Source organism: Rhinolophus sinicus, linkage group LG04, assembly GCF_036562045.2.
Source record: "Rhinolophus sinicus isolate RSC01 linkage group LG04, ASM3656204v1, whole genome shotgun sequence".
Taxonomy (NCBI): Eukaryota; Metazoa; Chordata; class Mammalia; order Chiroptera; family Rhinolophidae; genus Rhinolophus; species Rhinolophus sinicus.
The window spans coordinates 56,710,765-56,724,392 of record NC_133754.1 but is presented as its reverse complement, the minus strand read 5'-3'; the positions used below and the strand labels follow the sequence as shown (position 1 = coordinate 56,724,392).

At 43.8% G+C, this 13,628-nt stretch overlaps 1 protein-coding gene across 1 annotated transcript in view; it reads right to left on the bottom strand.

The window, feature by feature from the left end:
* The window catches only part of SH2D4A (SH2 domain containing 4A), a 57,741-nt gene that overhangs the window by 35,657 nt on the left and 8,456 nt on the right, over positions 1 to 13,628 (bottom strand). The window contains exons 3-4 of the mRNA XM_019742023.2: positions 5,844 to 6,003; positions 4,176 to 4,347 (exon numbers count right to left, since the gene is read on the bottom strand). Of these exons, the coding sequence (XP_019597582.2) occupies positions 4,176 to 4,347; positions 5,844 to 6,003 (332 nt within the window). The remainder of the gene's footprint in view (positions 1 to 4,175; positions 4,348 to 5,843; positions 6,004 to 13,628) is intronic.

Below are 13,628 nucleotides of genomic sequence, written 5' to 3'. Positions count from 1 at the left end.
AAACAGCTGTTCTCTCCCAAATTCTCTTGCAGAAAAGGGGGGAAAAACTGGCTGCATTCAGAGGGCTGTCCACACGGGGGGTCACTAAGGATCTCCATTCAGATGAGAACTCCAAGTTCTTATCCCAACTCCTGGGAATGGGGGAGTCTGCTCACACAGTGCATTGCCTGTCATTTTTCTGGCTCCTATTAACTCCCCATCAGACTTGTCTTTGCCTGGAAATGGCATCTGCTTCCCAACCTGCATGTTCAGAACCTGGCTGAGTGACAGCTAAATCCCAACACATACCATCACCTCCAGTTCCGTGACAGGCACCCAGTAACGCTGAGTGTTCACTGTGATCCGCTCAGAACCACAACGCTCTCACTAAACATTAAGCAGAGCATCATGTCTGAGTTTCCCAAGTGCTGTCACCATTGTCAAAAATAAGGACAGGGCAGGTATTTTGTAGAGGGCAACAGCTTTTCAGAATAGAAACCACACATACAGCTCTAACCTTAACGTTATTTCAGCCTCCTCCTCAGCTTTCACTAACCACCCAGCCTCCCTTTGCTTCCAACTCTACATGTGAAAATTGGAAAGGCCCAAGGCTGGGCTCATGATAAAAATAGCATTTATAATTGAAGGAATTCGGGGGACAAGTCTTGCCGCTTCCATGAGATGGTATTGGGCAGGAATCCTCACATTTATAAATTTCTCAGCTTCCTTTGTAAAGAAACAATGCTGCTAATTTAATCCCTATTTTATAGAGGATTAAATTACAAGTCACAGAGCTGGCTCTAAAGGCTGAAACCTCCATTCCCAGGCTGGAGGTCACCTACTGTGTCAGCAGTATGATTTCAAGGCATCCGGGACTTAATCGGGCAATCTTACTTTTGACTATCTTTTTGTTAAAATGAAAATTTTAACATAAATATATTCTTAAAAAATATTTTGTAAAGATTATTGTGAGTGTGTGGAAAGATGCTCTGAGACAGGACCACAGATTTTCTAAACCCTGAATCAGGGATCAAACAACTCTTCTCAAAACCCCCAGATTTGCTTCTTGTGGCTCTAAGGGGGAATCAAAAATTCTTCACCTTTTAGAATTGGGGCAAATTCATTGTTCTAGAAGAGGGTTCCTTGGATGAAGCCATCTGCTAATGAAGATATAAAATAAATCACTGTTACACTGGTATAAAATAATCTAATGCAAACCTATAAATTGGGGTTTATAGCGCTCTAATTTTTAATATGTGAGAAGATTAGCTATGTCCTAGGTGGGCCAAGAGATACAGTTTTCAGTCTGGGGGTGGCAGGCTGTGGTGAAGAGCTCAGGATAGGACTGCCAATTGACTGAGGAAGACATAATTTGTGCCTTATTTCCAGAAATGAGATTGGGTTAACCTTGGCGCTGTACTACGGGGCTTGGACTTCATACCCTTGTCTAACTTCTGCTTGAATATGGAAAGTCCAGACTTATGGTGTGGCTTACCCATTGAAACAATATGGAAACCCTACCTAACAACCATAGATATGAGAAAATATTTTACTTCAGGTTATGTAAGCATGGGTGTTGTTCAGGATCACGAATGTTCAGAGCTGGAAGGATACTTATGAGGAATCATCTCAGCAAACAGCTCCTATGTCTACAGCTAACTTCTCAGACTCAGTATGGCTGCCCGAGGCAGTCCGTGGGCAGGGGTGTGAGGGCAAGCCCTGGCTGAGAGGGAGGAGTGCTGTGATCGGTTACTGATGTCTGCCATAGGTGCAGGCATGGGTGGTAAATGCACGTATGCTCTGTGGCTGCAAGCCATTTAAAAGGCTCTCATTTTATAGGCAAGGAAAACGAAATCTTGCAGAGACACAGTCAGAATGAAAACCCACTTCTTCTGACTACATTTTACCATACTTGCTCTCATTATATTACCATCGCTCAAAAAGCTACTACAGATCCACGATCCCTTATTAACAATTCTGAAATCCAGAAAGCTGTGAAAATATATAATTTATATGGAGGGAAAAACCTGACTTGAACGAACACAGGGTTCAGTATTTATAGCAACTGATTACAAACTATTGTTTCAAACTTTGCTGGGGGACACTGGCAGATACAAATGCAGAAGTCCAGCTTTCTCTTATGCCTCAGTACAAATATAAGGGGTGATCACTAACTAGAAATACTACATCCTCTAAGTAACTGACTCTGACAAAAGAGCTTCTACAGCACTGATCAAGATTTAGGTTGAATTCCCCTGGGGCACATTTTCTGGCAATGATCTGTCACGTGGAAATTTATTACAAATCTAACAAGACCATTTTATTTTAGTAAACCTATGACTGATTTTTCTTGAGTATTGTTTATAATTTTGGAAGACTGATTGCTCTCTAAATCCTTCCATCATTATTCAGATAAGTATCATGGTCACTAAGCTCAGTAAAAACTGCTTGATAATTTTTCTTTTTATAATAAATTTTAGGCCTTGTGTAGACAATGAAATTTTAAAGACATGACAATATCCTTCTAGATGTTATAGTTAAAATAAATTATGGTTGACACATGGGAATCTTTACTGTGCAAACCTGAATTGCATTTTGGAAGCATATACTGGATGACTCCCAAAGCTCTAGTCTTGGTTTCTCACCAGAGTTTTTATCTAAAGGAGCAGATCTGGGAAGGTGATGAATTCTGTTTTAAATTCATCAAGGTTATGATGAGAGTGGCAGTTAAAGTCGATATACAAAAACGAGGGCTTTCTGTGATTTGGGGGCAAATCATTTAATCTGTGTGAGCATTCATTTCTTCATCTGTACAAAAGAAATAATACTTGCATGGTCCACTTCATAGGAGTATTGTGAAATGAAATAACTATGTGAGTAAAAGCTTTGCAAACTCTAAGTCAATTTGCATGTATTTTATTATTATGTATAAAATAAATTCATATCTAGCATTACTACTTTGAGTAGCCTGGGTGCTTCATTGCAGATGTGAGGGAAGTACCCAGGCCTGACGCTGGCAGTAAACGAAATTTTAGAATTTTATACCCCTAAATATTTTGAGCCTCATATTTATAGCCCTTTTTAAAGCCTAGGTTTGAATCCTGGCTCAGTCATTTATCACCTGTAAGACCTTGGGCAAATGGAGTAACCACACTTAACCTCAGTTTCCTCACCTATCAAGTGTACAAATACAAATAGTCCCTAGGTCATAATGTCATTGTGAGGATTAGATGACACACTCAGCAGCATGCTTTGCCATGTGATAAGCCTGTGAAGTAGGCAAGACTGGTCACTGTACCCCCACTGATAGCCTCAAAAATATCAAGAGGACATATAACCAGTGTCATAGAGCTGGGGACCTGAACGGAAGTCAAACTGCAAATCCTCTGTTAATTCTCAGTGTAATGGAATTCCTGGCAGAAGAAGTTACTTCATAATACAGTAGTATTATTCTCCGAAACTATAATCCAAGCAGCAAATTATGTTTGAGCTTTTTAAACCACCTGAAACATAAGAGAATTCCTACCAGTTCTGAGTATACAATCCTGTTGTGTTGAGGAAATAGTTCTGCCCACAGCCACGGGCAGAATCTAAGAAGCCAAAGAGGTACTGATGTTTGTCCTCAACCAAAAGGGGAGACTCAACTGAATACAACCCAGATCACCAATGGGCCGGCAGAGACCAGGGGTCAGCACACAGCAGCCTGCAGACCGGACCCAGCCTTTTGCCTGTCTCGGGGAGCAAAGTTTCACTGGAACAGGCATGCCCATTCTCTTGTGCACAGTTGTGAAAGAGACCGTATGGCTCACAGAGTGTCAAGTGTTTACTATCTGGCCCTTCACAGAAAAAGCTGGAAACTCCTGTTACAGAAGACACATGACAGAGAAAAATACATCTTGAAAATGTCTTCAAATGCAAAATTTTATTCCTAAAGTTCTTTCTTCGCACCTTCAGTCCCCCCCAAAAAAGGTTTTTCTGTTTTGTTTAGTTTTATTTACTTTTTTGGAAAGTAGCAGGTGAGCCAAATCCCCCACCCCCCAAAATGAAATGAACAGCAGGTCCTTTAATTTGAGAGGGATTTTCCCCAGAAACACCAGTTTAAAATCCTGATACTCAGCTATATTCACCTCAGTGGCCCTAATGTCTTTATCTCCCCCAGGGATAAAACTGCATATTTACAGATAGAAAAGACTCACCGCTGTCTTCTCTTCTTTAAGGGGTAGTGCTGGTCTAGAGCCAGGCCCTGACTTCTCCTCTTCTGCTGCTTTCTTACAGACGTTCTGAGACTCGCAGGTATCTGGTGCTTGTGTATCGCAGTAGCGTGGCTTTGTTGTTAAGCTATTGGAAAATTCTTTGGACTTCATTTTGCTGAAGAGAAACAAACGTAGACTTAGCAAAAGCTTTCTTCAACATAGCTTTTCCAAAACAGATGTCTACATTCAAATAACGTGAAAAACAGTAATAGATACCTTTTACTGAGTGCTTATCAGGTGCCAAGCCCTTTGCTAGGTATTTTAAAGGCATTAATTTAATATTCACAACAATCCCATGAGAAAGGCATTGTTATCCTCACTTTACGATAAGAGGCTCAAAATAATTATATAATTATTGTATATTATATGTAGTTATAATATATAATAATTACATGTTATATATTATGTATGTATATATCGTATACACATAATTATATAATCTAAGGCCACATAGTGGCACAGCCAGGACTTGAACCCCGGTCTGCCCAAACTTCTGATTCAGAAGCTAAACTGCTTGAGCCTAATGCCGTCCTCTGATACGCAGCCAATCATTATCTCTGTATGCCCATTGATAGTTTTAAAGTGACAGGAGTTGGTGGGCAGCTTCGCCAGCCCTTGGGAACTGAAGTGAGGTCCATGAGTGTGTTTCCATCTCACCAGCTCAGATAGGACTGTCAACACTCAAGGGAAAGCAGGCTTCGCAGAGGCCACCCTGGGGACCCCGCTGAGGGGATCCCTCATCTGCCTCACTGCTACCACCCAACTTACCTTCCTCTATCTCCAGTTGCTCATGTCACTTCCTTATTCAAAAACTTCTTCACTTCCCACAGAATGAGGTCCAAACTCTACTAAATCTAGCCTTCAAGGCACTTCAGAGCATGGCCCCAGTCTCCTATTACTTTCCTGTATGTACCCCAGATGCTCAGAAGAACTCATCATGACCCAAAGGATCCTACATAGTCAAGTCTAGGGGTTTTAATTACGCCCTCTGCCTGCAATTTCCTTCCTGACCTTCTGCAGCTGGAAAACTCTACTTATCTTTCAAGGTTCAATTCAGATTTCACCTCTTCTGTGCATCAGAATGACAGGCTCAGTTTGTGCTCTGTTTACAACTTGATTATAGCATTATACAGTCTGTGTTGGCTGCAGGTAGGGGTGTATCTGCCTGTTTCTCATCTTAGACTGGAAGCTCCTTGTTCATCTTTGAATTCCCAGTGCCCGGCTCGGTGTAAGCACCTATTAGGTCCTGCTTACTCAGCTGCTCAGATCTAAGCCATCTTTGGAAGCCTGAAGCTAGAAGAGTCGCTGTATTTCTCACTTATATTCCTGATGCTCAGGTATATCGGCCTGCATTACTCTAGCACGGTTCTAGTGAAACCTGTGATCCCTGGGGAAACCATATCCAGATCAAAATGGGAATGACAAGTGAGGAAAGGAGACCGCTGATTTGATAGCATGTGGGAAGGAAGGGAATCACCAAAAGTCTAAAGAAACTTTCCACAGAGATCTAAGTTACTTTTGTGACCCTGAAATCACAGCCCACACTCCCACCGGACACTGTGAGCCAGAGGCATCTCTGCATTGTATCCCACTGGTTTGCAGATCTCGTACCTGGGCTCTTCTGTTTCCTGCTCTGCTTTTAGCTTGATCTTCTCAGCAGCAATTTCATTACAGAGCACATCGTAGGGTGTGTCTAGATGGTGTTCGCCCATCACCCAGACCCAGACTTCCTTATCGGCTCCCAGTTTCCAATGAACAGATTTGCTGTTCTCTGCAAGCAAAACAAAATTTGGATTGAACAAATATCTTTAGCCAGAGGTTATTATGTTTCCCATCATTACAGTATGTAGGGTCTTCAGGAAAAAAAAAAAAAATAGATGACACAAAGCACTTCCTACCTGCCCAGGAACAAGCAACCTGCCCAGGGAGCAACGGAAGTCGTGGCAGTGGGTGGCGGCTACAGTAATGTTTGTTTTAAAATATGATGAATATGGTTTTTGAACATGCCCATTTTATAAATTGAGAAGGAGAGATGGGAAGAAAGCATGCATTGTTTGCATCAAACTTTAAGCTAACAGAGTTATCACATTTCCCGGAAAATAAGACCTAGCTGGACCATCAGCTCTAATGTGTCTTTTGGAGCAAAAATTAATATAAGACCCGGTATTATATTATATTATATTATATTATATTATATTATATTATATTATATTACATTACATTAAAGACCTAGTCTTATGTTATAGTAAAATAAAACCAGGTCTTATATTAATTTTTGTTCCAAAAGACTCATTAGAGCTGATGGTCTGGCTAGGTCTTATTTTTGGGGAAACACGGTGCCATCAGATACCAGAACCTCTAAAGTCTAGGCGTCCCCCATGAGTCAGAATTACACCAGGATTTGGTGTTTCCACTATCTTTATAGGCTTCATTGTTGGGTAAAAAAAATGCATTTTAGAGTTAGACTGGCTTTCGTGTAAATCCTAGCCTTGCCACTTACTAGCTGTGTGACTTGGACAAATTTTTTAATCTCTTAATGCTTCTATTTCCTCCTCTGCAAAACTGGAATACATGTATCTCCTACATAGGCCTGCTGTGGGGAGGAGGTTGACTAGACATGCCAGGTATTTGCCCTGCCTGCCACATAGTAGGAGTTCAAGAGAGGTTAACTGCTATCACCACTCCCCTATTGTTTACTTATATGGCTGCTCAGAGATTCACACCAGCTTGTGAGAAGATAATTACTGGTAGCGTGATACTTGGTGAAGCTACTTGAATAACTCTTGTTTACAACTGGTCACAGGGATTGTATTACATTCTAGTTCCCTTACAGCCACACAGGTCACGCTCCCTGAAACCTAGGGAAGGTGGAACATACCTGGGAAAGGCCAAGAGCTGCAGTCCCTAAATCTAAAGGCCCCAGCGCTGACCTACCCAGGGCATTATCGTCGTCCACAGTTGGTTCCAGTCAAGATCCCTGCATGCTGAGGCCCCCAAGACAGCCGGAGGTGTTGAGTATGTGAAAAGGGCACCTGACTGGAACATAGGCCAGGCCATACTTACAGGTTAGAAATCCACATGGGGATTGTGTCTTGTCTCCTTACATTAAGTAGAAGAAGGTTTCCAATTAAAGCGTCTTCTGTCCCATGTATTTTTGACCAACTTCCTACTGTTGCCTGAGGCTATGTTAAAAAAGCAGCCTTCTCAAAGTCAGCTCTGTTCTTTATTTTGGTGCTTTCCACTCTGTGCAGCGCAGTGGAGACTTTCTGCAGGATCATAAAGTTTTAAATAGGATACTCGGGGTGGGGGACTAGAATCACAGTCTTCACTATAAAAGGAGTCAAATGTTGCTATCATTCTGAAGAAAGCTGACCTCACACTGCTTCACAAGTGGAAAAAACCAGGGAAGGGAATGGAAGGGAAGACCCATTTCGACTGTGCCCTTCTGGGGATGGGCCCTGGCCAGCTCAGGCTCTGTTTCAGGAAATGCCAAACGGCTCATTAACTTTAGAAAGCTGCCGTACCTCATAAAACTCCCTTTATTACACTCTCTCAGGACAACTAATAATATTTTTCATTATGTCCATCTCTCAATCTTCACCTAAGTAACTCTCTACCAATACTGTGGGCAGCAGGGAAAGATGCCCTGAGAGGAGATTGGCAGAGTGCCAGGAGAGGCAAATGGGGGAACTCAGGGATTCTAGCAGCTCTGCTCAGTACAGCACAGCCCACGCTCCCCGTAAAAAACGCCCACGGAGAGCCCAGCAGGCTGCAGGCAGCAGAATAGGGCACTGCTTTAGAGGGTGGGGAAGAGAAATCCAGAGCTGTTGTCAACAGAGGACAATGCTTAGAAACTACTAAATGGAGAGAAGAAAGCCAAAGGACAGGACCAGAGTCTTGAACTGTTAAAAAGGGGCGGGTGGTGAGAGTATCGTAAAGATAAAGAAATCCTGGGCCAAGCAGAAAGAGAATTAGACACAAAAGGTCAGATTGAGCCAGATGCGAAAAATGGGCTCGTGACACAGTGATCATCTGTTCTGACTACTTCTGACCCTCAGGAGCTCTGACATGGGCCTGAAAGCAGAGAATGGAGAGGCTTCAAGCAGCCCTACACACACACTGAAACCTCAGGGGAGGGTGGGGAAGTCACTGTAGTAGAATGAGGGTTAGTTCTCATACACTCCACTTCATACCAAGGCGAGGGAACACTGTGAAGGCCTCTGTGTAGTTTGTTCCCCCCAAACCTACTGAGTTCCTAACTCTGAGCACAAAATGTAGACAGAGCGAGATGCTACAGGGGAGACAGGGATAAAACACCTGTGGCCATTCTCCCACAAGTCACCTTGACTCTGTGAGAGAAAGCACGAGACATCAGGTTAGTTACTTAATGGATTTTATTGCGTACCTACTATGTGACAGGGACTGAGGCAGATGCGTGCAGATACTTCTGAACAAGACAGACCAGCCCCTGCCCTCAGGGGACTTCCATTCTAGTTGGAGGAGGCAGACATTGAACAATTAATTCATTATAAAAGTAATACACTTGGGGAGGGGGTGTTAAGGGGTGCTATGGAAATGCTTAAGAAGAGGAACTAACCGTTTGGAGGGCCAGGGGGACATACTTCACAACCACCTTAGACTTTAAGTCCAGGGAGGATTCAGAGGATGGAGAAATTGTTTTGGAAGGACAGAGAAGAAATAAGAAGAAAAGTTCTTTGTGTTGAATTTTGGACTTAGACAGAGAGAAGGAGTGGATTTGGTGCCCGACTCAAATAACAGCATGATCAAAGATCAGACAAGGGGATCAATGGGAGGCTGTGGGGAAGCAGGTTTCCAACCAGAGCAGGAGTGTTTTCGAATTCACTGGCCATGGGCTGAGAATCATGCAAGGGAGCAGAGGGCCACATGGCACAGGTCCAGACACCTGGCTAAAGGATTTCAACTTTAGCCCTGCACTGCATAAAGCCAGAAGGTGGTATTAAAATCCCAATGTTTCCACCAACTTTTTACGTGACATGTTTATGTCACTTCACTTCTCTGAGTCTGAGTTCCCTCTTTGATAAAAACAGAGGTAATAAGTCCGACCTCACAGGCCTGTCACATGGTAAATGCTCAAAAAGTATTAGCTCCATGCTCTTGATTGAGCGGCCAGTGCAGAGTCCATGACTATCTGTGCTGTCGGTGCCGGGATCAGAGCAGTGATTTAGGAAGCACTAGGGCACGTTAGCATGCAGGGTGGAGCAGGGTGGCATGAGGTGGGTGATCAGTGAGTGAGTGGTAGAGAAAATGGGGAGAGACGAGGGGTAAAAGACCAGGACGGAGGTAACCAGGCCTGAATGAGGGAAAGGACAGTGTCACACAGGACAGTAAGGTCCAGGTGGCTGAATCAAGGAAGGACTCAAAGACGATGCCAACAGTTTGAAACTTACTGACTGGAGGATGGTGGGAGGTCAGCAGAAACAGTGACATCAAGAAAATACATTTGATTCAGGGGTAAGGTAATGAGCTGTTTTGGAAATGTAGAATTATTTTTAATTTTACTAGAAACCTACATGGAGAGTTTCAGTAGATATCTGAACTATGGAACTGGAGTTTCGACGTAAGGAGGAGATTGACCATGTGAATTTGGGAATTGCTTTGCAGACAACACCGTCGAAGCCACTGGCATAAAGAGAACAAAGCCTAGAAAAGAACCTTGGAAAAAAGCATGTGCTGCATTCGGGAGGCAAAAGACAAGGGAGGAAAAAGAGTCTCGATTCAAAAGAAAAAAATAGACGATTTTGATTCCTAAATAACTAAATAATGTAGAGGGAGAAGGGGAAAACACGCTGCCATGCAGCTACGAGAGGAGAAGGGAGAGGACAGAGTTCCACGCTGCTGAGATGAGGGGCAAGGGGCGATGAAAACTGAGCAAGGTCTTCGAAAGTCTCTGACCTCAGGGAGGGTAATTTGGGGAGACAGGTCGGGGACAGGCTACAGAAGTGGGACAAAAAGGGATGGTAAGAGGCAGAGACTATAAGTATATGCTCAGAAGTTCAGTCATGAAGAAGAAAAGGAGGGCTCAGTCATTTGTTCACCAAACATTGACCAAGCATCTGCTGTGCTTCAGGCACTGCGCACAGGCCTATGGAACAGAAAGAGCAGCTCAGGAGCATAGATGGTTGAGAGATTGCTTTAAATAGGGGAGACATGACAGCTTTTACACCTGGGTTGTTGGGAGGGGAGAGAGGAAGGGGGCCAGGGGCCAGGCTAGGGGAAGGATGATAGAGGGACGTGCAGAGACTAGGTAAAGAAGAAAGTGTTGACAAGGAGAGGAGAAAAGCTCCAGTCTAATAAGAGTTAAAAACAGATATGCATAGAACCACGTTTCTGTCCCCAAAGTATTTCCTTAAGGAAAAGGTATAAACTTAAAGGATCCTAAAGGGGCAGGCACTGCTTCTTGTCAATAGTTAATGCTATCCGGGTATTCTGGATTTTGTCTACTTCACCTTGAAATTACATACACTCTTTAATTAGAGGACACTGAGAGAGTGACTTTTCCATAGCACTTATATTTAATTATAAGTTTTTCTTCCACTCCTTGAATCATGTCTAGATACTGCTGTGTTCTTCCTGTTTGCTATCTTGGGGATCTTTGAGACTTTCTACTAAAACCAACTTTTCTAGAACAGTAGGTCAGTCTTGCTCGGTACCCCAGCACAAAGAACCGCTGTGCAGAGACTCATATCCACACTTCCTTCCTCATAGAAAACCTCTAACTAGGCAGTGTTGTAAAATATCACTTGAAGTGGGGTGACACCTGTCCTTGGCAAGGAAATGGCCAGGCTTATTCCAGTCTTATGTCACAGCATGATGTTGCTCACCTCTCATTGTGTCTGGTTTCTCCCCTGTGGCGGGCCCAGCAGGGGAGCAGGAGGGAGAGACTGGGGGTGTCAGTGTGAATCATCCCCTCAGGTGAAGGTCAACACCACCCCCAGGGACCCCAGGGCTATGACTGTGCTTCAGAAAGTCAGCACCTGGTCTCCACCCTGACTGGACCCAACTCAGAAGGACTACCTACCACAGCAACAGGCGAGGGTGTGAAAGGGAGAGAGAAGAATTATACAGTAGGTCCCCTCCATCTATGGGGGATTCATTCCAAGACCCTCAGTGGATGTCTGAAGCCAGGGATAGTACCGAACCCTATATATACATTTTTTTTCCCTATATACACATACCTATAATAAAATTTAATTTATAAATTGGGCACAGTAAGAGATTAACAACAATAACTAATAATAAAATGGAAAAATTATAACTATATACTGTAATAAAAGTTATGTGAATGGCTTTGGGGCCATTATGAAGTAAAAAAATTACTAGAACACGACACTGTGATACTGAGACAGTCTATCTGATAATCGGAAGGGCTACTAAGTGACTCATAAGCAGGGAGCATATACAGCATGGAGACTCTGGACAAAGGGATGATTCACGTCCCAGGCAAGACACAGCAGGACAGCACGAGATTTCATCATGCTACTCAGAACAGTGCACAACTTAAAACTTCTGAATTGTTTATTTCTGGAATTTTCCACGTAATATTTTCTGGCTGCAGTTGACTGAGGGTAACTGAAATCTCAGAAAGCAAAACCATGGATGGGAGGGGGACTGCTATATACCCTATCCCCACAAAGAGAAGGTCAAGGACTGAATTAACAGAAGACAGAAGAGTATCAACACCAGGGGGACCCCTAACAAATTTAAATGCAATGGGGGTATCATCAGGGCTGAGAAAAGCAGGTTGTTAAAATATTGATATATTTCTCTAAACTCCCAAACTCCCAAGTATCTCTACCATTCTGGCCGCTCCTCTTGGATACCTCCCTCCTTGATTCAGAAAGTAAAAGAGGAATGCCTGGCTGGCAGGGGCGCCTGGGACTCGGGTGCTCTTCCTATGTTCCTTCTGATTGATGCTTGTGCCACGTCTGCCATTAAATATTTAGAGTATCACCTGAGGCTATCATAACCCTATTTTACCGAAAGGAAATTGAGGCTTAGGGAGGTAAACAACTTGCCCCAGGTCATAGAGCTAGGGAAATAGAAACCAGAATTCAAAACTGGTCTGCATGACTGCAAAACCTATGGTGTGTACAGCTTCGGACTGTATTGTCCAAACTGAAACACTTCGGAATCTAAAAGGTGAACCCCCCAAAGGAATGCCGGGATAACGAACATAAACAGAACTCAGCTGGACAAGTTGGGGTGTGGGGTCACCAACATATTCCCCCCAGGGCTTCACACAGCAGGATGGGCCAGAAGAAATCGAGATCCAACCCCACGTGCATTTTAGTGAAGACCAAGGAGAGACCTATCTGGACTTCCTGACATTACGCACGACTGTCCGTTTCCTCCTTGTTTGCTAGACTTGTTAACCTGGGTAATAATCCTGTAGTTACTGATGCTCAAGTCCATCTTTTAAAACTTTAATACATTTGTATGCTTATTTCAAAGGCAAAAGGACAGAGTGGATGTGGAGGAACCTGCAGGGCTGCCGTCTGGGGCAGGGGTGGTGGCAGACATAAGTGGGAACTCGTCAGGAGAGGAGTCCAGCTCAGGAGGTGAAAGGCAAGCACAGCTGTTATTATCCACACCTGGCTGCTGTGCACACAAGACACCAAGCCCAGTTAAACTCTCAAGCTCCTAGTTAGGGGGACAGACGAAGGCCAGGACCAGGGTTCACAACAGGCTTGGAGTAGATCTGAACCTGACTTCAAATCCTGCATTCACCAGTGATCCACACAAATTACTTTCTCTAAGTTTGTTTTCTTACTTGTGAGAATGAGAAGGACAGTGTTTATCTCACTGGACTCTTGTGAAGGTTCAATGAAATAACAAATACAATGCCAGTGTGGTGGGTCGGGGCAGCTGTGTGGAATGGAGCAGATGAAGTAAAATCTAGGTGTGCGGTGAAGTCAGGGAGTCACCGGGCGGCTTCCAGGTTTCCAGCTTCGGTGACTAGGGAGAGAGCAGTGGCCCTGATCATGACAGAGAATGAGAGGCCGAGTCGGGCCTAGGGGTGGTAGGGAGAATTGGGGTGATGCTGATGAACTTGGTGGCACCTCAGTCTTGCAGGGCTTATGGATCTTCTAAGTGGAGACGTTCATTGGGCAAACAACCCTGAGACAGAAGCTCAAGTGAGGTCTGGCTTGGCAATATCGGTTTGAGAGTCACGGTGTATAGGTGGTATTTAACCCTAAGAGGTAGAAGAGGTGCCCCAGGGAGATAATCCAGAGACCCAATGAAACAAGTGCTGGGCAACCCTCTTACTAAGTAAAGGCCTGCCCTGTTCGTGTTACCAGAAAAAGTCACACAGAATAAAGGCTCCATGGCAGAGCCCCAATGCACGCATGTGTT